The 24,285-nt window shown below is 32.0% G+C and overlaps 2 protein-coding genes across 5 annotated transcripts in view; one reads left to right on the forward strand and one right to left on the reverse strand.

Moving 5' to 3' along the window:
- LOC129221870 (vesicle-associated membrane protein 3-like) overlaps positions 1 to 5,928 on the reverse strand; it is a 39,001-nt gene extending 33,073 nt beyond the window's left edge. For all 4 annotated transcript variants that reach the window (XM_054856230.1, XM_054856232.1, XM_054856231.1 and 1 more), the window contains exon 1: positions 5,798 to 5,928. In XM_054856230.1, coding sequence (XP_054712205.1) covers positions 5,798 to 5,799 — 2 coding nt within the window. In that variant the 5' untranslated portion in view covers positions 5,800 to 5,928. The remainder of the gene's footprint in view (positions 1 to 5,797) is intronic.
- Positions 5,929 to 12,117: 6,189 nt separating this feature from the next.
- LOC129222003 (protein LZIC-like) lies at positions 12,118 to 23,237 on the forward strand. Its single transcript, XM_054856419.1, has 5 exons — positions 12,118 to 12,336; positions 13,359 to 13,494; positions 17,426 to 17,524; positions 19,962 to 20,139; positions 21,016 to 23,237. The coding sequence occupies exons 1-5, from the start codon at positions 12,236 to 12,238 to the stop codon at positions 21,066 to 21,068; spliced, it is 567 nt and encodes a 188-aa protein (XP_054712394.1). The 5' UTR covers positions 12,118 to 12,235; the 3' UTR covers positions 21,069 to 23,237.
- Positions 23,238 to 24,285: the final 1,048 nt, after the last annotated feature.

Consider the following 24,285-nt stretch of genomic DNA (forward strand, 5'->3'; position numbering starts at 1 on the left):
ACGGATAAAGAAAGTTTTCAAGGAAGGGGCGATTATTTTTTACTTTTTACTCTATGGAACTTCAATTTCTAAAATAAATTCGGAGGAGTGTACAAAACCCCATCGTTTACCTTTTGGTAATCAAAGGTATCCTGTTTCTTTCGAAAAATATCGTCAAAAATTAAGGTTTTGGAACTTGAATCTCGAAAACAAAATTCCTGTAGAATATTCCAGTTCCTAACTCTAGACTAGTAATAAGAGGGGGACTATGATTCAATTTTCAAAACTTGAATTTTGGGATAGAATTCCCTTTCTCTTAAAGTGATTGAAGATAATGTAAAATTGCATCTTTGGAACTTTAATACTATATACTTGAAGAAAGTTCCTGTACCTCAGCTTAAAGAGAGGGCGATCATCCCTCCCTTGTATCTGTCCTCGCATATAGTATAAAACGACATTTCAAAAACCCTTTTAGTAAGGCAACCACCCCAAACTTCTGGAATTTAGGTAGAAAGCAACCTGAGTTAGGTATTCAGGAATATGCCTACCTTGAACGTGGGCAGATTAAAAACACTTTTTCTCCCCTGCCCACATTATAAGGCTCTACTATTTCTTCATGATCAGGAGAGGATGATAGCAATATCTAAAAACCCTGTGTTTTAACGAAAATCAACCCGTTTTACTGAACTCAAATATTAGCACGTTCACTATACCAGACAGTCCTGGCTTAAGGATGGTAACTTAGTATGAAATAGTAGTGCTTGAGAAAAATTGAGTGATGAAAAAGAGAAATAACACTAAAATAAAAGTCAAAACCAACATTGTGGAAAATCTGGGATTCAAAGCAGGGTTGGTAAAAAAACAGTTTTTCAAAAAAAAACTTTTTTTTTTTGGTTTAAAACCAGGTTTTTTGGTTTAAACCGGGTTTTTTTTGGTTTAAATACTATTTGCGAGAAAAATAATTAATTTTTGGAAGGTAATTACGGTTCCATGTAATTAACAGTTACTCAATAGTCACATTATACCTAATTTCTTGATTAATTAAAGAGATAAGAACAAAATTTTGTAACTAAATTAAATAATTAAAATAGCTTTCTGCGGGGAAATATTGATTGAAATGTTTGACTTGATTAACATATTAGTATGCATGTATATATAGACCCTTTATGATACGAAATACTTCAAGAAGTGGTTGTGATGCGGGTTAAGATAAAATATGATGAAGATCCAAGAAAAAAACCTTATAAAACCAACATAATATGAATAATTATCGAATAAAGGTAAAAGTTATATTTTTAAGCATAATCTTTTCAAAAGAACAATTTTCATATTTTTTCATTCTGATCTTACATAACGCTGATTTTTATATACACAATGTTGCAAAATATTGAAGTAAAGCAAAATGTACAACAGTACATGATGGAACATTCAAAAAATTGATTGCTGTTGTACTGACAAAGTTTAAAAAAAAAGTGCTGCTCTATATTCGACTCCGTTCTTATTTTGGAAAGACTTGGAAAAGATAGCAGGGGTCTGTCCAGGATTTTTCACAGGGTCCGTTTTTTGTGAAAAATAAAATAATTTTGTGAAAAGTGAATTATTTTTGTGAAAAATAAAATAATTTTGCAAAAAAAAAATTTTTTTTGTTAAATCAAAATTTTAGAATTTAGAGCAGGCACAAACTACATCATTTAAACTTAAAGTAGAGTGTTTTCCTCTTCTATGTTGAGAATATCATTCTGGGGTGTTTTTCTAGTATTTAGCGGGGGGGTGGAGGCATCGCTAACTCAAGTAGCAATATTTATCTACCATTCTACATTATGTTAAATTATACTAGAAATATTTCTGTACAGCATTTAAAATAATTGTAACAAAAAAAAAATAAATAAATAAAATTCAGACAAGGGGGTTCAGCATTTAACTTTTTGACTCAAGACACTCTTAAAATTGCACAAAATTTTGTTTAAAACTTATAAATTCCGTGATTTTAACAAAAATAAAAATAGATTTTATTTGTTTACTTCTTAACAAAGCATACTAAACATCAAAAATTCAAAAAATCGGAATCCCATAGCGGATGCAAAGAGATCGCAATTCTCAAAGTGAAGGCATCAAAGGTATAAAAACGGCTTGTAAAAGAAATATTTTTGATAAAATTATTTTTAAATTGCATTTTAGAGTCCTATGATAAACATATCATTAATATCTGTGGACACAGCTAAAGCAAAAATAAAATTAAATCATTGATTCAGCATTTTAATTTGACTCATAAAAAAATGGAATTTTGCTTTAAAAACTTGAAGTGCGTGTTCTAACAAAAATAGACTTTTCATTTATTTGCATCCTAATAAAACGAAGTTAGCTTGAAAAATGAACAAAATATGATTCTTATATCGGATGTTAAAAGATTGTATTTTTAAAAATGTAGACATCTAAAGAAAAAAAAAAGGCAAGTAAAACAGTTTATTTAAAGTTAATCATCCTTGTTAGCATTGAAAAATCAAACCCATATAATTTTCTCCCAAAATAACAGTTGAACATCCCACCACTGCACCATAGAACACAAATATTGACAAGCTGGTAAAATGATGAGAATATTTTCTAATCAAGTCATTATAAAGGTTACATCATCAGCTCATCAGGGAGGAGAAAAGTGCTTACCAAATGCCTTTTTAGAAAAGTTTACAACAACACTGCTGCTAATTAGCTGTGATAAAACAAACAAAATTATTTGAAACCAAACTTATTTCCAGCTGTTAATTTCTTTCCAAGAAGCAAACAACAAGCATTATATTTATTTGGCAGTAGCAATTTATCTCTTGCAGGAGCATCACAAGAGTGCCAATTTTTTTTTCTTTGCAAAATTAGCAGATTTTGTATAAGCTGATCCCTCTAATTTGACTTTAAGAAAGGTTCCAAAAATTATCGGTTTAATATGCTTTACTTTGCTTTCAGATTTGCTCCTTAAAAAACAATTTGTGAAAGATCCGATCTTGTTTAACAGAATTTTGTGGATCTTGTTTATCAGAATTTTGTGAAGGGTCCGTTTTGGTTGATCGGGATTTTGTGAAAGGTCCATTTTGGTTGATCGGATTTTTGTGAAGGGTCCGTTAACGGACCCAAATATCCTCTGGCCAGACCCCTGGATAGACTATCACTAAAACAAAGAACCAAATCAAAAATACAAAAATTGGTGTAACATGGCTTAAATTACAGCTTATTTACTGACATACATGTTGCATCCAGCATTGAAGTTCAAAAAATATTAAATGCAAACTCTTTAGAACAAATAAATGTGTAGCAAATTCTATTTCAAGAAATTTTTTTTGCCAAACACGTTATATCTTCTGCAAGAGTGACTGAGTGGTGGAAAAGCCAGGAAAAAGAATTTGAAAAATGCAATGCAACCGTCTTTAAAAGTCTTCAACATTACTAAAACCAGCTTCAGAAAAGTGCAATGCATATATTTTCGTCATTTAGATATCATTCATAACTCAAAAATTGATTAGGCTCTGGAAAAACTTCAAAAATTGCTTTTTGTTCAAAGTACTAAATAACATAAAAATTATATTAATTTATAGTGTAAAAGTTGCTATGTATTTATGCATATGTTACAGTAGAAGATTGTTATAATGCCGACCTATATAACGCAATTCTCTATAAACCGCACTACTTTTCAGAAGTAAACAATAGGTTTTGAAATTTAAAAAATCTCTCTGTTTTGCTTTGCAAAAATAAAAATTGTTAGGCAAATTAAATTTTGAAAGTTTTTCATCTTTCCATCTTATTCCAATTGAAAATTAGTACTCAAAGTAAACAGAAAATACTAGATGGCTCTTGAAAATGCAGCTGTTATGCAAACCATGAAGCTAGCAGAAGTGCAGGATTTTGATTGTGAAACATATTTATTTGTGAATAACTAATTGTAATATTGGTGCTTTAATACTCATTCTGAAGTGCTAATATATAGATATATTCTGAATATTTGTTTCAAAATTTATGAAATGATCTATATAACGCAAAAACCTGTATAACGCAAAAGCTCTGGTATTAAGGTGTGCATTATAATGGTCTTCTACTGTATTGTGGTGTAAAGTTGATTTTATGTAATTGTAAAAAGATTTATACACATATTTATGAAATGAGTTGAATACATTACATATACAGGGTGTCCAAAAAGTCCTTGACACATAACAATGGTATTTTAGGTTAAATGTGTCAAGGACTTTTCGGACACCCTGTATATTTATTTATAAATGTAATTTTACAGTTTTTGTTTGTAACAGATTAAAAATATTTTGCTTTAAACCAAAAGAACCGTTGTTTTCTCCAACAGTCTTTGGAAAAAATTCATTTAGTTGAAAGCCTTGAACAAAAAGACTAGCTTTGAAGCTTTTTCCAATCCTAATTTGTTTCTCATTCAACATTTGTGTGGGGAAATCAATGTAAACCTGTTTAAATGGATTTTTTTTTTTTTTTTTTTGGCTTTTAAAAAAAAAAAAAAACATTTTTTAAAAAAATTGCATGGTTTTTTTTTAAAAAACCAATTGGTTTAAACTATGGTTTAAATCAACGTGGTTTAAACCAAACAACCCTGGTTCAAAGATTTTTATCTCTGAATTTAACTGAACTTAAATTTTGTTTAGTTAGGCTTGAGTTAATTTTTAAATAGTTCTAAAAGTGTAGAATTATCAGTTCATTCAAAAATTTAAAACTTATGGAAATTTACGTGATGCACACTTTTATCTTAACTTATAAATTAGGACACACACACAAGTACCTAATTATTCTCTTTAACTTATTTCAAATTATATGAACTTGGAATACTAGCTTATTCAAATACATTTTACACAAAAAAAGCATTTTGAGCTCAAAATATATTGAAATTTCATTTAAATACATTTCAGAATAAAATGTCCAAGAAAAATGTGCCCCCCCCCCCTTTTTTTACTATAGTATTTTGAATTTATTAGTCCCTCAGGACTGTTGCAGCACATACGTCTCCCAAGTTGAAGGTATATATTTTACAACATTAAATACTAATCATACATAAATATTTTTTGATGTTATTTCAGACATCAGAATCTTAACATTGCAAACTCCTACATTCTACAGCAAAGCTTTTGGTCCTCTAAAGAGTTCATACAACTGAAAAATTAGGAACTTAACCAAAAGCAACTTCATAAAATGACAAATGCACAATAGTACTTCTATAAGTACTTTGTTTATATAAATCCCCCCACCCTTTCATGTTTAAGCATCACAAGAGCAGGATCTGTATTATAATCAGTGAGTCTCTCATCATTAAACTATTGATGCGAAAAGGTGAGCAGTAATAAAATGATGATAAAAGTGTGATGCTTGTATAGGAGGTAGAAAATATATCAGCAATTCAGAGACTGACTTATACTCCTCGCAAATATTTTAATGATAATGATTACATAAAAACTGGTTGAAAGAACAGAAACACGGGCATAAATGTATATGTAGCGCTTCTGAACAAAATTTACGCATTTTACATAATATTAATCTTGTAAACTGAATTTTTCGATCTAGGATTATTTTCAATATCCAAACAGGTTTTAGTATTAATTCAAAAAAAAGACAAATCAGAAATAAGAAGCTTTCTATCCAAATAAAACTTTCAATAACATCAACAGTCTCTTTTCCCAAATCACAAAACAAGCTATCGAATCTAAAAGTTTCCGGGTGACAAGTCTTCCCATGAGTCACGATGACAGGGCACAGCTACAAACCCCCATTTTAAACATATGTTTGATAAGAGTCGGAAACAAAACAAGTTATTTTTTCAGCTTACATGATGAGACTGTTGAACAAAAGTGCTTGAGGATAAAATATATTTTAAATAATCAACTTTAGGATAATATTTCTAATACTGCGCGGCTCCTATGGCGGTCGACTTCGCCCACAAAATTAATCAAATAAGACATATTTATTGTTGCCAGATACTATCGTCAAAAAATTGATATTTAAATGCCGCAAATAATCGGCAAAAATGCAGAATCCTTTGAAGTATTGATGATTTTCGGAGATTATGGATGGTTTCCGGAAGATTCTGTGTTTTAATTTTGGCATAGGACTTGGATTACAATCAGACTAGAAATAGGGTGAAAATTCAGAGGGGATATTATAGCCCCATGACCCCCTTAAGCTACCAAATATAGACCAAAGTTTCATTTTGGGGACTAATATTTCGAAAAACTTATCCTATACCCCCTATTTAAGCCTAAAAATTACTTCCATCCTCCTCCAACTTTCCGTTAAACACCCCCTACAAAACTACATAGGGACGTGGGATGGAGGACTGAATTCAAGCTTGCTAGAAATGAATAGTAACCGTGAAGTACCAAAAATTTTGGTTAACAGTCATTTGAAGGTAGAAAAATCTTATATTGCCGATTTTACGATAATTTATTTCATAGTTTTATAACAACCAACAATTATCATTAAGTGAGAAGCATTTTCTAAGTTCTTATCGTGTGCGCTAACTTCATAAAAAAATTCATCTCTTTCTTTTATTATCCATTTGAAAAACCTGACACATATGTACATATATATTTACAATCACTCAAAAAAGCAAACAGCTTGTCACATTTGCTTTAATGCTGTAAAATATAAGTTGTTAATATTGAGTTACTCGACTAAAGTAAAAGTTTTTACTTCATTAAGTAATTATGATTTTTATTTCGTATTTTTAAAAATTCGAAAAGATAGATTAACCTTTCAAACTCTGACAACTTATTTCACAAATCGCAAAGATTTAAATTGTTTAAAAAGCTTTATTCTTGTAAACAAACTGAAAACGCAGGCTTTCTTGATTAAACCAGGTGTGCGCTCATTAATTTTTATTTAATACAGCTACACGAATAAGAATGAATTCGGTTCAAGTTCAGGGGTTTGTTCTTCTCATTACTGTGAAAGGATTTATTTTCCTAAGCTGCAAATTTTTGTGGAAATGACGACGTGGGTGATTTCTTGAGATGAAAATGTTGCAAATTTATGTGAACAGAGCCTTCCCGTCTGCAGCAGTATTATGTTTTTAAGGACAATATTGTTCTCTGTGTGTATGTAACTTTAAATATACATAACACGTTTATAGTAAGTAACATAAAGGGAATTCGTCCCAATGGTCATATGAGGGTGATTGCCTGTTAATGAAAATTTGACTTTCGCTTTTGTTGGCTTTTAGGATATATCCCTCAGTAGTGGAAGTAAAAAAAAGAAGAACGGTTTGTATAATTTTTGCATTGCAATAATTCCTTTGCTTTTATCATGTACTTTCATACTACTTTTATATTTAATGTTTTGAAATGTTGAAGTTATGCAATTTTAATTTCCAGGAAAACAGTTTTTCTTCGTTTAATGATTTCTGCACATAAAATTATCTTTTATAATTTTATGTTTCCTTTAGTTTGTGGCAGGACTCTGATCACTTGTGATTGAAAATAGGATATTTACAAAAACTATTTTTATGCAATGCCAATTTTGGTTTTAATTTTTTAAAAAAATTAATTTAGTGTATGTACTTCATTATTTTTGTCTATGAAATTGTTTCATTTATTACGATCAGGAGGGGATGGGGAATTGTCATAAAATCCTGCTTTTCAACTCATGTAGATAATAAATATTTAAGATTATATGTTTTGTTGTTTTGAAACATTGCATTAAGAACACATTCCATTAAGTTTTTGGAAGAAAAAAAATATTTTATTCTTTTTCTTTTTCATACGTAGTTATGACCACTTTACGCTAAGAAGTGGTACATTGGGCAAGGTGGTCATGTTAAACAATAGATGTACATACTCATGCAAAATGACTCATATGCAAAATTTTAAGGGGGGGGGGGCTCAAAAATTTGCCCCATGGTTTACAAAATATTTTCCCCATGGAAACCGATTTCAGTACAATTTGAATCCCCCCCCCCTATATGGTTGCCTTTGGGCCCTACTCATTGGAGTTATTGTTTCTAGAAAAGGCTCCTGTCCCCCCAAGCCTGCCCCTGGGTGGTTACATGTGTATAGTTGTGTGTGTGCATAAACCTATGTGTATGCACGTAGGTGTATGTGTATGTGTACGAGTGTGCGTGTGTGCAAGACATGGACGCCACCGACCAGAAGAAGCAGATTCTGAAGGACAGTGCTCAGGATCAGAGGAGCCACGCCTGCAAAGGACGGTGGGTGGGAGTGCTGCAGAGGAAGGCTGGAGGAAAATTAAAATCAACGTAACATCAAGGACAGTCAAATGAGAACAATAAGCAATCGTGATTGCCCCCCCCCCCCCAAAAAAAAAAACAGTGAGTAGTAACTGATTATCTTGACTATTTGCAGTTACATAATTAATGTTAAATAGAAACTTTTGCTCTCACGCAGTATTTAAGTCTTCCACATAGTGCTCAAAAATATTGATTTCTGTAAGTTTCAGCTAATTTTTTCATTTTTAACGCATTGTTTTTTTATTATTCATTTGCAAATGTTGATTCGCAAGTTTGTTAGCTAATGTATTTTTCAACTTGATATTTTCTTTAGTATGTTTGATTAAAAAAAAAGAAAATAGGAAGAAATAATATTTTGAAGGAAGATGATCAATTTTAGGCTTTGTGCGAGATGCCTAAATTTTTTTTTTTTGGATATTAATGATTTTGTAGTACATGCGGGGTTTATAAGGGTAACTTTTTATGTACTTTGAATTTTGAATCTTCAAAAAAAAAATTTTCGATTTGGCTTAGTACGCAAGGTTTACCCCAAGGTTGGTGTAGTACATAAGGCATACTGGTTCATGCTTTTGGATGCAAGTTGGCACAGGTTGTCGTTGTTCAAATTACATAACATTTCTTTTCTTTGGATATCAAAGAAAAGAAAATAAGAGGGAATGCGACAAAAAAGATCTACTTTAATTTTTTTAGGACACCCTAGTTTTCCATCCCCCAAGGTCCTAAGTACCACGTGAAGCTTTCTACACATTCAATTTAATGAAAATTCTACAAAATTTGAGAGAAAATTATACCGTTCAGATTTTAAAATGTTGTATAAGTAAATAAAACCATTGCGTTCACTAAGTAAAGAATTGCCTGCAGTAAAATTTGGAATTTAAAATTTAATTCCTTATTGATAAACTCTAAATAAAAATTTTACATTTATTCCACTATTTATCTGTCAATAATATAGTCTTCTATTTGATGTGCGCAAGTTAACACCACCTGCCCTTAATGTTCGCTTTTAAAATTGAATGTATATAAATGCTGTACAAATAAAGTTATTTCGTTGTTATGAGATGTTTTCTTATTTCAATTTTTTTCTAACAAGAGTGGTAGGTGTGAGCCGATAAGAATGAGACCACGTTGCATTTAAGCCGAAATAAAATGTGAAAAATTATTTCTTGCTTGTTCTGTCGCTATAGTAGTAGCTGCTACACCTGCTGGCTAGAAATAATATTTCGGCACATAAATGCCGCTCTTCCATTCCTCTCGGCTTGCCTTTACTGACATAATTACTCAGCCGAGAACATCTTTACAAAGGGTAATCAGAGAATTTAGCCTCAATTTTTCGAAGAATGCCTGGAAAAGACGAAAAGAGGAAGAATGCAATTCCTAAATCAATATTTAAAAAAAATGCTTAAATGTTACCTTATAATTTCATAAAAAAAGGGAAGCTGATTTAATTTTAATTGTATGTAGTGGTGTAACTAGGGGTAAGCAGGAGTGGCTCTTGCCAGGGGGGCGGCATTTCAACTATTTAAAAAAAAAAATTAAGAGGTTTTTTTTGACCAGAGAATTTGAAAAATGCTAAATAAAAATTTAAAAAATGCTAAATAAAAATTTAAATTTAGCTTAAATGAGCTAGAGTGGGTATATATATAAAGTAAAACCTCTCCTAACGAACACCCTTCAAGTGCGGACACCCCTCTTATACGGACATTTTTTTAATTCCCCCCCGATTCCAATGCGAATAACATTAAACCCCTGTCCTGCGGACACCCCTCTATTATGGATAAAAATATTTGTCCTGTTAGTATCGGCATTAGAGGGGTATACACATACATAACATCTACTGAGAATGAATATTGGGAATCATTGAAAACAATTCTAAAAAAGAAAATAAGAAAAAAAATTACAATGCTGCCTCCTACTTGTCAAATCAATATATCAATGTTCCAAAAAAAATTCTTTTGGAGGTCACGGTGACTTCCCATGTGGGCCACCCTAGGGGAAGGGAGTGCAATTTCTTTAGTTCGCCTGGGGTGCTAGACCCCATAGTTACGTTACTGATTGTATGTTATTTTATAGGCTATCCACATGTAGAATTTCAAATATGTAATAAGAGTTTATGACTAAAAATCCATTTAAGATCTACCAATCATGATACGGATACAGATCTTTTTTCTTTCGGATCTATCTGCCACATCACTATCAATCAAAGACAAATAGTTAGGGCAAACCTAACCTGGCAGCATTGTAAAGGCTACGCAAATCTCAATCCTACTATTACAATGCTGCCAGGTTAGGTTTGTCATAACTGTAGTGATGCAAAGAAAGTTGTGCCCCTTCTCCCCCCCCCCACACAGGAACATATGGTTTTAATGTATATTGTCAATCCTAAACTGTTATGACCAAAAAAATGCCCGCAGAAGGTAAATTCTATCTGCACTAGTGCAAAATTTATAACATATGTATTTCTTAACATGAAAATATACACTTGATTATTCATTTAATTGCAAGAACCTCTTAAATAAAGTCTTTGTAGGAAAATTTAGCTGAGCGCTAAGAACCATTAATATTTGCTATTACTATTAATTTCAATGAAATCTTTCTATCACTAAGAAAAAAAGAATTCATATTGTTTTGTTTGGGTTCAAAATATTAGACTGACTTTCTTTTCTTTTTTTTTTTTTTTTTTTTTTGAATTGAAGAATTTAGGCATGTAGGATTTTTTTTTCTTTTTAAATTAATGAAACTGAAACATATCAGAATATGCAGTTTTTAGTGCTGCATTATGCTGCACTAAAAAATGCTTACATTACAGTTATGAAAAATATATTTAAAGTATGGTGTAAAAAAAGTCAGTTTAGTTATTACTAACTAAAGTTGATAAACAGATATGTACAAAATTTTTATTATTTTTTTTGACAAGTATGAATAATGTGCTGCGCAATAAAGTTTTAGCCTTATAAAAAAAACCCACACCTTGAGTACAATCTACTGAACCTAACAACTGTAAATAAAACCTATTAATATAAGTATTACTTTATTTTCTTACTTTTATAGGCTCTAATATTTGAGAGTAGAAGTCACACCAGTTAATCTTTTTCATTTCCAATTTTTTGTTCTCCTACCTCTCTGTTAACGAAACACATTTTCAAACAATAATTGGTTTAAATAATACTGTTGTTTTATTTTGCAATTTAAATTCAAAATTCTCTTAAGTATTATTCAGTTGTTGTTGTGAGTAAATTATTGGAAAATCTTTGCCTTGTCAGAGATTCATTCTTAACCGATGATTCTCAAATTGTCATTTTTCTTTAAACATCATGCGTTTTATTCGAAACAAATACAATATGCATGTAGAACATATGATGCATTTCTTAAACGGCAAAATTTTTTTTTAAATTCAATTTGCTTTCTTTTCCAATTGTAGAGCTAAAAGTTGGAAAAAAACAATTACATCCATTACGCGAGGAAACATGATTTCACTACCGAAAACAAACATTGCATCACGATTTTCACCCCTCTCCCTCTCTCAAACCCAGGGAGCTCAAACCAAATACTCTAATTGGTTGATATTAGTTAGTCGCGTCAGGTACATGAGATTATCATCGACCACTATTTCCTATCTCGACTCTCCACTCCAACGGGTTATCACATTCACGATGCGATGGAGCGGTCGAAAATCGGCGCGGTGCGGTGGATTTCGGCTCGGTTGGATATCCAGCGAGCCGCGCCATGCCATCCAAATGGATGAGGAGTTCGGCATTCACGGGCGGATTTTGGAGTGTTGCCGCGCCTTTCGGATGGATGGAGCGCCCGTGAATGGCGGCCCTTAGTGATTGTTTCTGAACGCACCTTTAAACATGCGTTCCCTCAAAGGAACTTCGCTTGCCACAACCGTGACGGTATCTGTTTGTTTATCATCAAAATTGATGTTTTCTTCCGTCTGTTTATCATTCAATTAGTGTGATCACTCGTTTACTTGATTTAGGAAAGTATAATTGCTCAATTAGTAATCCACTGTTTATATTTGATATGTCTTCTCGTGGATTATCAGAAACGAATAAATTAAAAAACATTTTAGAACAACAGTTGGACCGTCTTGTAGCACAGTTAGCTGATTTGGAAGAATGCAAGTATGAATACTCGGATGAATTAAACAAATACATTTTTTAGTATGCAACTTATAGCTTAATTTTTAACTCGCAATACGTTTGTTTGATTCAGACATTGGAGATAGTAGATAATTGCGATTTAACGTTGTTTAATGTGGTTGAAAAAATTTGCATTTTAATGGAACTTTCAACGTTATCTAATGGCTTGTTTTAGCAATTTGGTGGATAATTTTAAATTTTCATAGAACTCTTGATCATTTTGATTTAGTTGGAGGAAATTCTACAGTTTAGTGCAATTTTTGAATGGCTGTGGCACTAAGATTTTAGAAACGACAACACGACTTTAGCTGTAGTCTGACATTTTTAAAGATTTTCCACCTTGCGATATGTCACAGGTTTGTAACATACCGTATTATGTGTAAAAAATAGTGAATCTGAAATGTTGAAATTTAGCTGCTGTTTTGTACTTGAAATATTTTCTGCAGAAAAATTGTCTTCAAACAAATTTGTTGCTATTGTTATTGATAACAAAAATCCAATAATGCATCTAAACAGTTTGTTTATTGCAGAAGCAAGTCAAATGTAAAAGTTTTTGTAAGAGAATGAACTTTTGTCCGCATTGTATACAAATAAAGTATTTTAAACAGAAATAAATTAACATCTTTGTAGAAACATAGTGTGCAGCTGAATAGATTTTCTTGCATTTCTCTAAGCAACAAATTTTTCGTTTGACTGGTTTCTGAAACAAACGGTTCAAGTTCAGCTGTAAGCCAAGTTCAATTATAATTGAGTGTTTGATGATGTGTTTTTTATTAATTTTAATGCAATAGTTGTTTACATTTTGAAGAAAAAATGATCTGACTTTACTATTTGTTTATTTTATCTGCCAAAACATTCAGAGATTTTTAAAGCAATTGTTAAAAGTTGATTATTTTAAAAATTCACATCACTATTTGAAAATAAACAAAATATCTCCAAATACAAAAGTCAAAAATATATTGTATGTAATTCAATTCAATAATCAGTTTGTCTATTCACTTTAGAGATCAGTTGGACACTGATGAATATGAAGAAACCAAGGCAGAAACTGTGGACCAGCTACGACAATTTAATGCATCTCTCAGCAGAATAATATCTGGCAATATGACATTAGTTGATGAACTTGGAAGTATGCAATTGGTATGACATAAAATTTTCTTGCAATTTGAATTTGTTTTAGCTCTTAGCCTGCATGTATTTTCGAATTCTTTGGTTACTAAATTTGCACTAAACAAAACATTGGTTTTTCAGAAAAATATTGTGTAAGTGAGGGGAAAAGTAGTAATGAGAACTGAGAATGGTTGAGGGGGGGGGGCATAATATTTACATCCCGATGTTTGTTTGTTTTTCATGTTCAGTAGCCCACACAAAAGCACTAACTTTGATTTTACAAGCTAAAAGGTACTTTAAGTTCCTTGTACACCAAAGTATTACATGTTACTTTTCTCACTAAAACTGTAAGTTTATGTAAGGGTTTATGAGTTTAATATAGGATAACTTAAGTATTATATAGGACAACTTAACTTATATTATTGGACAACTTAAGGATAACTTGTAAGTTTATATATAGGACATAATAATATCAATAACATCACAGTCAGCAGAGATTTTTTAGTTAAAGCTTTAATATATTTTCTTTCAATGTATCTAAATGCATGAACCAAATTTTTATAGGTGAAAAAAATAATTAGTTTAAAATCTCACAATTTACAAAAAAAAAAAAAAAAATCAAGTTTCAGTGAAAAAGTTAATTTTGTAATATAAATATCGCCCTCTAAAAATAAAATATTGAGTGATGATTGGACTAATTTGGATAGTTTTTAGTATTTTGAACTTCGAAATACACTGGCAATATAAAAATAGAAAGAGTATTTTTAATAGTGTAAAAGTGTTATGCATATATTTCTAAGAAGCATTATATATACTGCATTTATTTTGAAATATTTAACACTGCTTAAGTTTTTCAGAAATTATAAGTACTGAACTATTTTAACTCATAAAAATCTTTTTTTTTTTTCCAGAAAAAATCAAAAACGAAAAAAAAAATCTAGAAAATATACATCTCTAGGCTAAAGTAATAAAATCATGTGTTTTCATTCAATGCTAAGTTTTCAAAAATATCTTTTTATCCACTCTACTCTTAGACTCAGGCTTATTAATATTTATAACTAAGATGTGTTTACATCTAGACTTAGCTTCAGATCATTAGTGTCTAGAAATTTTAAGCTGAGTCACGTAATTGTAGACCTGAGAATCTAACTTCAATAGCTAGTACAGTTTTTGAAATTCTTATTAAAATAATGTTATGAGAAACTAATGGTTTCTCTTTTTGACTCTTTTGTAATTACTGTCTAGTTTTGGGGGAAATGAACTGATCATGTGTGGTGTGTAATCTCAGGGGCATGCACAGAAATTTTGAGGCCCATCACAAATGACTTTTACTGGCCTCCTTCATATTGTTTAGACCTACGTACCTATATATATTTCCCCCTCATTTTAAAAATCTCAGCCCCCCTTAAGGTTCAAACTCGGGGAAAACAGGTGTCCCATTTCCAGCACCCCCCCCCCCCCCTTGCACGCCCCTGTGTAATCTACATAAAAATCCTAGATGCAGGAAACTCTCCCTCTGTATACTTTCGATACTGAAGTTCCAAAAACGATATCAATAATGCAATGTGTCAGTAAGAAGCAATAGAGGGCATTTTTTCCCTTTAATTTTCCCTTGAAATTTTTTTCAGAACTGAAATCTTGAAAATGCAATTGTAGCAAGTTGAACATCTCTTAATACTTTCGTGATAGGGATCGGAACTTTGTACAGAAAGTTTTAAATTCCAAAAACTCAATTCTAGACAATCCTAGATGATAGATGGAATTCAAGGGCTCTCCTCTGGAAAGTTTTTTTAAATTGCAGCTGAAAGAGGCAATTATAATACCCCTTTGATGACAAACCTTCAAGACATGGAAGTTCAAAAAAAAAACTTTTTTTAAGATGATTTTTTATAATGTTAGGAGGCGGAGATTTGGGAATTCATAAAAGGGTAAGCATCTGAGATAAATCGCCCCTCTTTGAACATTTTCTGGATCCGACCTTGATCTCTACAAAAGACAAGTTTTCTGCACTATTACTTCACGTTTGCCAAATTTTGATTCTTTTTACTCCACCCTAGTGTGCACCCCTCAGTGCAAATATTATCGGAAAACAACAAAACGCACTCCTACTTACACGTAAAAGCATTGACTTTTCAAATCCAGGGGGGGGGGGGGGGGTTATAATTGATGGCCCTCAGCCCCCTAAATCATGGTCCTGTCTCGAAATATAAATCTTGGAAGAGATTTATATTTGGTCTCCCGATTGAAGATGCCGTTTGCTCAAAAATTCGAATTTTAGATCTTTCTTAAATTGTATAAAGATGTGTAGAAAATAATAATTGAAAATTTTAATCTATTCTTTTAATTGCTTCTTGAGGTATTGAAGCCATGATTAATTTTAACTTGACAAGATATGAGTGTCCAAACCCCTTTAAGCTGTAAATCTTTCAGTAGTACACTTCCTCTTTATATTTTTTATCCAAATATATATGCAAAAGATAGTTCATCAATGGGTTTCAGCCAAAGAACCATCATGAGCTGTGGCAGCATGTTTTTATTCCATCTCCCCCTTCCCTCCCCTCCCCTCCTTATGTCCAACATTTCAAATTTTTCCATGACCAAATGGCATAAACCCAATGCAAATTATACCAACACCTGTAAAATCCCTGCAAAAGCCATGCCCATTTACTTGTAAATATATTAATATTCCAAAACCAGGTGGGGCAATCAATCCCCCTGTCCTCCTAAATAATGGGCCAACTCCCTCTTACTCTTCATAACTAACACTTGACCTCTTTTCTGCATTTTTACATTGTTATATGATTTCTCTCATAGTTTTGAGACATTTTTAATGCTTCTACATACATATTTTATGCTTTGAAAATCTTAAATTTGCCCTAAAATTTAGTCAAGTGTATTTTCATACTTTGTGTTCTAAATAAAAATTTATCTTCACAGAAAAAGACATGTAAGAAGTAATTGGATTTTATAATATTTTACTTGAATGTTTTGTTATTGTTTTGAATAAGTGTCAAACATTCAAAATAAAAATAGTATGCACCTCTTCTTTCCCTACCATCTTCTATATCACCCTTAGAATGTTGATTTTTTTAATGAAATGGGTCACTATAATGGTCAATATTGTTTCCATATATTTCACTAAGATATGTCAAGGAATATTTTCAGCCTTTGTAAAAACTCTCTAAGAATATATCTGCCGGAAGTACTACTTGCTGCTCTGTCACTTCAAACACTCTTTTGTAATCACAAATTTTGTATCCATGGATAGTGGGCACCCATGGGGAGGCAGAGGGAGCTCGAGTCCGCCTCTAGACATTAGAAGCGACAATTTTAAAGATAAATTTTGTGCATAGATATCAAAACTTTTCAGCAAGAACCATTAATAAATGACTGTTTTTAAAAATTCTTTACTTAAAAACTAATGTAATTTTATCTACACTGAATTAATTTTTGTAACAATGCATTTTAGTTAGCAAATTTGTCTCTCCGACATAGTGATTGGAAGCATTATTTTCCTATTTGCCTCTAACTATTGTAAAATATGTCCAAGATTGTAATGACGACAACACGGATTTAAAATCCCCATCAGGATACGGACAATACTCCGTATAAATAATTATTATAATGAGGAATATAGATCCCAAAAGTTCTCAATGAAGTAAGGTAAGAAGGGAGTTAGTGGGTAGAAAGTTAATTAAAAAATCTGTCAATTAAGCCATAAAGCCTAAAAAAGGTTCTTAATCCTCCCACCCCCCATTAAAATTACTCATATGAGTACCTATGTTTATGTCTGTGACCTTATTTCAGACACCAGTATGTATTTCATGTGAAAGAAAATTGAAGTACATTTATATATACACCTTGTTAAGTAGTAGATAATTTATCTTTTCAAAATATGATTTGCTTTTTTTTTTTTTTTTTTCATTTTAATGTATTCTAAATAGGAACTTCTTTTTTTAAGGCAATACAAGCAGCTATCAGCAACGCTTTTCAAACTCCAGAAGTCATTCGAATGTTTGCAAAGAAACAACCTGGCCAGCTTCGGGACAAACTAACAGAAGTACAACTCATTTTCCGTTTTAAAATGTATTTCTTTTTTTATAAGAGATTTTGAGTTTTAAACTGAAAGTTCAACAGTCAAACCAACAAGAAATTCCACTGTTTCATATGAATGCATTTATCTGCGATAAATTTTCATACATAAAATTCTATTAAGTCTTTGCATTGTAGAACCATAATGTGAGACATAAAGGAGACATTTTTTTCAACTTGATTTGCTCTTGCCCATCAGTGATTAATTTTTCTGAATGCATTTCTAGTTAATATATGAATTACCAAATTAAATGATTAAAATATACAAAAATTCTCTAGAAAAAAAAATAAATGAAAAAATATTCACCACAAATGTATTCTATTGTTTACATAACTACTTTCTCTAAGACCAGTTAGCACTCTGACGAACACAATCGTGGTATTTTGAAAACCTTTTCATGCCTCTCGCTATTGGATCAGGGTTGCATTTATAGCTGTTGATTCTGTTAATTTTGTTTTAAAAATTGCATATTTCTGTTCAAAAGGTTTTCAGTTTGTGATACCATTGTTTGACCTAAAATCTTTGTTCATTATTGTTCCTCTTAAAGGCTCTTTGATGTATTTCATGAAAATAAATTCTGAAAATTACCTCTCTTAAATATATCTGCAGAGCAATAAATGTGTCCCTTCATGTTAACAAGTGTTTCGCATTTTCGGGCGTAAGCGCCTCGGCGCTAACAAGAAAGAAGTTTTCAGATTGCAGATGCAGTGGATACAACAGGTGTGATGCATACAATGTTTTTTTTTAATGGTTTACCACATATCACGGAAAATAAACTATTTTAAAAAGAGGGAAAAATGCTCCATTGTACGTTATAAACTTCATATTTTGTAATCTTTTTGTTTGATGAAATCATTCTTTTCCCAAATGTCATTTTCTTCAGGGGTACAACCCCTACCCCCAAATGCTACAAACACGCCCCTCAAACCTGGAGTCCCCCCCCCCCCAAAGAATTTCAATGTCACAGTCTGCGCAGTAGGTGGGCAACCCTGTTTTCTTGGTTGTTTTCAAAAACCCAAACAATTTCAAAATCCGAACTATCTATGATCCCAATTAGTTTGGATTTTTTTGGCGTTCTATTGTATATGATATTTCTAGATTGTTGCAATTTAGAAAAATCACTTTCAACTAACTCGGATCTTCAGTTTTGGGGAAGGGGGGAATTCTCAATTTACTGAATGAAACCTGAGTTTTGCAGAATGATAATTGAAAAACCTGAGTAGACTAACATGTAATGAGAATAGAAATTAGGCATCATACCCAAAACAAAGCACAGTTCCAGTGTTTCAATAGTGTTTCCAAATTTTCCAAATCATCAGACAAAATCTATGAATAAGAGCAGTTTTGGGAGGTCTTGGTGGGCTCCCATAGAAGTGCTTCTGTCAACAACTTCAACAATGGCTTCCAAACAGTTACTTCACAATGATTCAATAATATAATGATGCATGTACAATATTGACAGCTTTCTTTTTGTAAAACTACAAGTAGAAAAAATTATTTCATAACCGTGCCAGGTGAATGCAGCACTGGGCCTTCATGTTTTTGTTTTTAAAGTAAAATATACTAACAGTGGTGCAAAATTAACCAGAATGGCTCAAATCTACCCTGAATCACTCTACTCTTAATTATCTGCGGGCGATTTATCTGTAAGCCAGATATTTCGCTCCTTTCGCACTGTTTAAAAAAGAAAAAAAAAATCGACAATGATTGACTAAATGTAGATAAATGCACACATTTCAACTTAACAAGTTCAAAATCTAGATTTAGATATTCCTATTTCATTATTACCCCTCCTATCCAATATTATCAAACCTTCCAAGATCAGCAAAATCTATCTAGTTGAAACCAGATATTTAAACCCAGACTACATACTACTATAGGTTTACACTACTTACTGATTTTAGGTATACTCCACTTACTGAATTATATATCTACACTATTTTTGTGTGTAAACAAGTGACTGGACCAGTCTTGAAAAAATTCTCCAACCCCCCCTCTGTGCATTTTTGGTGTAACCTAGTTTCATCTGTTGCAGGTTATCTGGTTGCACGATTTATTGCCATATGCGTATAATCCGTTTTCAATGCTGAGCAATCCTTTTAAAGCTTTTACATGCATTTTTACACAAACTGTTATTTTTGTCTATATTTTAAATGTGTGTGTGGTATTGATATTTTTTATCTGGCATCGTTTTTACCTAGTTAACGAATTATCCCCGAATTTGCTTATCCGCAGTTACTGTGCCAACCTATTCCGCAGATAATTGGAAGTGTACTATTTGAATAGGTAATACTATTGCTTTATGCGATACTAGTATAATCTAAATAGGAATATAAACTCTTTTACATTCTTTTAGTTGAAGTACACTTTGATGTAAAAGTAAATTCTCATCTTATAATTCTAGTTGCAGCAGGAAGCCAAATTAGGGAAAATATCTGAAGGCACTCTTAATGAACAAAAAATAGAAATATTATTTGCACTGAAAAAATTAGGAGAAGATTTAAGTTCTGGTGAATTGGATTTCCTTCAGCGTTACTCCACCGCTACTATGCGTGAGTTTGAACAACTGTCAAGTGAAACAGGTAGCTTGTTTTTTATATATAGTTCTTTTTTTTTAGCTTACATTATTATTTTTTGCATTTTGAAATTTATTGTACTGTGATTTTGTGCTTTGTTGCTATAAAATAATGTTTGTTGAGTAAAATGATGTTTTGTTTTACATTTCTGACAAATAATCATTATTCTAGTCAAAAATATTTTTAGCCCCTCTGCAAACGTATTTCATACATTGAAAATCAGAAATATGCCTCAAAATACAGAATGTCAAGCACTCTAAGTATTAAAAATCAAAATAGTTCAAATATCTTCTTTCACTATAATTTTCCATTTTATCTTTAAAAAGATTTTTTTTTTTTTTTTTTTTTTTTTTTTTTTGATGCAACTGGTTGTAATTATTCTTCACTGTTTTTCTCTATTTCATTCCCCCAATAGGAATTTCCCTTTAAAAAAATGTCGAGAAGTATTTTTGCGCATTGGAAAAAATTCCTAGATTTATCTCGAATTCCAACAATGTTTTGATTTTTTTTTCTCCAGCTTTTAGTAGTCTTTTATGAAAGATTTGGTATAATTTCTGTTTACTTAAAAACTTTATAGCCTGAATAGAAATTTTAGACAAAAGCTAACAAACAAAATAGGAATTTGATTGAGTTATAAATATAATTATTCTCACCAGCAAGAGTCCGCAGACATGGTGCAAATCAACTCAAAAATTAAAGGCAAAGCTTCGGTATTTCGCAGTTAGTTTCAGCCCCATTTAAGAGTCGAACCGCACCATGTCTGAGGACTCTTTTTTTTTTTTTTTTTTTTATTGCCAATGTTAAAGATTTTGTTTGAGATTGAAAGTGTTAAAAATAAAATAATGACTTTTAACATTGTAATATTGATTTCTTTTCTTCTAGGCACAAGTGAAAAAGTTTTAGAAGCTGTATCGTCTCAGTTGAAAAATTTGTGAATTCACCAATGAGATGTTTACAAACTGCTAACAACCTGTTGGTTTTCTAAGTTTTTTTTTTTTTTTAACCTTTTAAATTTTAATATGCTACAATTGAATTTTGAGATGATGTTAATAAAACTGTTATATAATATTTTTAAATCATCTCCAATAAGTGCCTTCTGCAATAGTCTTATCTTTTGAAAAGCATTTTTTACCCTGCCTATTTTCATAAATACTTGCCATTTCAAATGCTCTTAGAAGTTGTATTTTTTTTTTTTTATGAAAACACATTATCTGTTGCATTTTTATGGTAGCAATGGTTTTTTCAGTGGTACCCAACCTACAACCAGCAGACCATGTGAGACCCACAAAGCTGCTCCCTGTTGCCCATTGTTATAGTCAATGTTACAGGTGAAAAAGTATGTTCCGGAACCAAGCCCGAAACTATAAAATTTGGGCTCCCCTGCAACAAAATCTGTAGGTCCCCTCTCCAGAGGCCAGCAGTGTAAATTTGCAATGTTAAGCCATGCTACTAGTTTTTTCAACTTTTTTGTTCAATTTCTTGAACTCTTAATCCTTTTAAAGACGTGCACCCCCCCCCCCCCCCCCACCTCTCACACAGTGGGTTCTGGATATGCAGATCTAGGCTCGTATAGAACCTTTCAAGACAGCCAACCATCGTTTTTTGGTTTTAAGAATGATTACTGCAACATAGAATAATCATGTTGAAACGATAACACAGCAATTCTTTGTTAGTATTTTTCTTTTGTTTCCTGTGTTAGTTCGAAAAAATGTATATTTTAATATGTGATATGTTCTGACTTGCAAGATTCATCTTAATATGACTTGTGACCCTCAGATAAAAACTACCATGTAGTGAACATCATGAAACTTTCTTCTGTATTATGAATTCTTGGATCTAACATATAACTGCTCATGTAATTGCTACAACATTCATGAAAATGGTGAAAACATGAAGATTATGATAAATGGGAAATTGATGATCTTAGTTTAGCGTTTTAATTTTTGGCACCAATGCCTGTGCAAAGAATGTTTCTCCTTTGCATACATAAACAAATATTATAAAATATCTATTTGCATTGAGTTACCATAAAACAACAAGGTTATCAAAACAATACTTCTCACACAAAAATTCGACAACTGTGCAAACTTCCCAATTATCAAAATATCCCCTCAAAAGCAGAATCCAAGAGCGGAAACTTAAAATCATTTTAAAAGCCTCATTTTAAATAATTGAGATTTCTCCAATTGTCTGCAACAGTTGGTTCTCATCAAAGGCTTGCATACAAGGGAAAATATTTTAATGTGATGTATCTTTCATATTCATATTATTAAGCATAAAAGATAAATAAAATCAGCCCTCTTGGAGTGATTAGCGGCAAAGTTGAATTAGTGCCTGTTTCTGTGTAGGTTCCCTTTTTTTCTAAATAGTCTTGAGATATAGAAGTCACAATAAACAAGGAAAAACGTTTGATTGCACTGCACCCCTTGAAGCTATTGGCACCAATAAGCTCTTGTACCCTAAGAACTGATTGTTGGACCTATCTGTGAACCAATTTTTGATTGATTCCATTTATTACTTCTTAAGATAAAGCAGTCAGAAGTAGCTAGAAAATGATTCAATCCCCCCCCCCCCAACCCCTTTTGAGATATTGACACAAAAATTGAATCAGTAGATGTACCGATTAAGATCTACTTGAGGACCTTTTTTTTTATTCTGCCTATTTCATCCTGATGTATAGCACTCACATATAACAAATAAAATGTTCGATAACCCCCCCCCCCCAGAGGGATTAGCGGCAAAATCTAATGGGCACCAATTTACATCGGCGTACATATGTGCATCAAATTTCGTTTGATTTCATGCAGTAGTTTTTGCTCTAGAGTGACCAGAGAAAAAAACATTCGCACACAATTTGCAAAAATGGTCAAAATGGACTCAACACACCTCAAAACGTTCAAATCTATCGAAATCGAAACTCCAAAATTTTCACAATTCAATACTTTCTTGAATATATTAAATTATTAGAGGAAAGTAAAAAATGTTGGGCACCCACTGATTCATATTATTTCAGATGTATATTTGTTGCCCAGATAATTTTACAATTTTTACCTGTGTATTTTTTTTATACTTAGAATTCTGTGTAAATAAAATATTATGTCTGCATGGAGCATTTGTGTTGATTTTGTAAATATCAAGACAGTTCGAATAATGGGATCTGTAAATGGAAAAACCTGCAGTTGTGATTGTTATTACAAACTGAAAATCGAAAGCACGACAGTTTATACTGTTTGGCGATAAGGAAGAAGATAATCTATAGTATACTATTAAAATCTGTGCCCATCTGTCTGTTTGTCTGTAACTCTATCTCCTCTGGACTGTCAATGTCTACCAGTAGGTTAAATACTGGTAGCGTTGGATACAGGACACCCAGGGAAAGCCAATCTGCCCTGTCTCACCCCTCTAAATCTTAAGGGACCAGAGATATGAATTGATCAAAAGTCCACAGGAAATCCAGGATGTCTTCAAAACATCCGGACAAAAGGCAATAAAATTATCAATTGTTACCCACTGCTGGTAGCATTGAGCCTCCTCTGGTGGCAAAGCAGGAGGCGGTGCCCCCTAGTAAAATGATTAAATTCTTTCATGATTTGCAGTGTTCTTATATTCCTATATTTTCCTATAAATCTGAAAAGCATTTCTATTTTCCTATAATTCTATTTTTTAATCTCTGATTCCTTGAATCTCATTTTTCCGACTTAATCTTCACTTCAAACGCTGTGATATTTGCTGAAAAACGTATTTTTTGGAAACATGCCATCACAAAAACACTTACATTGCCGAAAATTGCGTGTTTTGTCTGTGATTTCAATCTTTTTGTATCCTGTGAATGGTTTCAACTATTTTTGAAGTTGGTTGGCATAGCTGTCTCAAGTCGGCTTATTTTATTCGTTATTTCAATAATTAATTTTGTTTAAAAAGTTTTAGTCGGTTATTCATATATACTTGACTCTCAGGGGAGTGCACTTGTCCATTGTCTGGCCTTTTATCCACATTTGTTGAAAGCAAAAGTTGATTTATTAATTTATCTTTCCTTTATGAAAATTATTTTTGAGTGCTTAGGATTTACATAAGTCTGTGGGAAAGCAGTAGCGAGCGACCGTCTTCGGAGCTCCTTTTTGATAGCGCCCTTTTTCTCCTCCCCTGTATCTG

This window comes from Uloborus diversus, chromosome 5 (assembly GCF_026930045.1).
Source record: "Uloborus diversus isolate 005 chromosome 5, Udiv.v.3.1, whole genome shotgun sequence".
NCBI lineage: Eukaryota > Metazoa > Arthropoda > Arachnida > Araneae > Uloboridae > Uloborus > Uloborus diversus.

Bases quoted from the DNA above. Each gene is read 5' to 3' on its own strand.
- LOC129222003 (XM_054856419.1), top strand. From the start codon at position 12,236: ATGTCTTCTCGTGGATTATCAGAAACGAATAAATTAAAAAACATTTTA. The intron at 13,495-17,425 runs GTATGACATAAA...TCTTTTTTTAAG, and splicing joins AACTTGGAAGTATGCAATTG to GCAATACAAGCAGCTATCAG. The intron at 20,140-21,015 runs GTAGCTTGTTTT...CTTTTCTTCTAG, and splicing joins ACAACTGTCAAGTGAAACAG to GCACAAGTGAAAAAGTTTTA.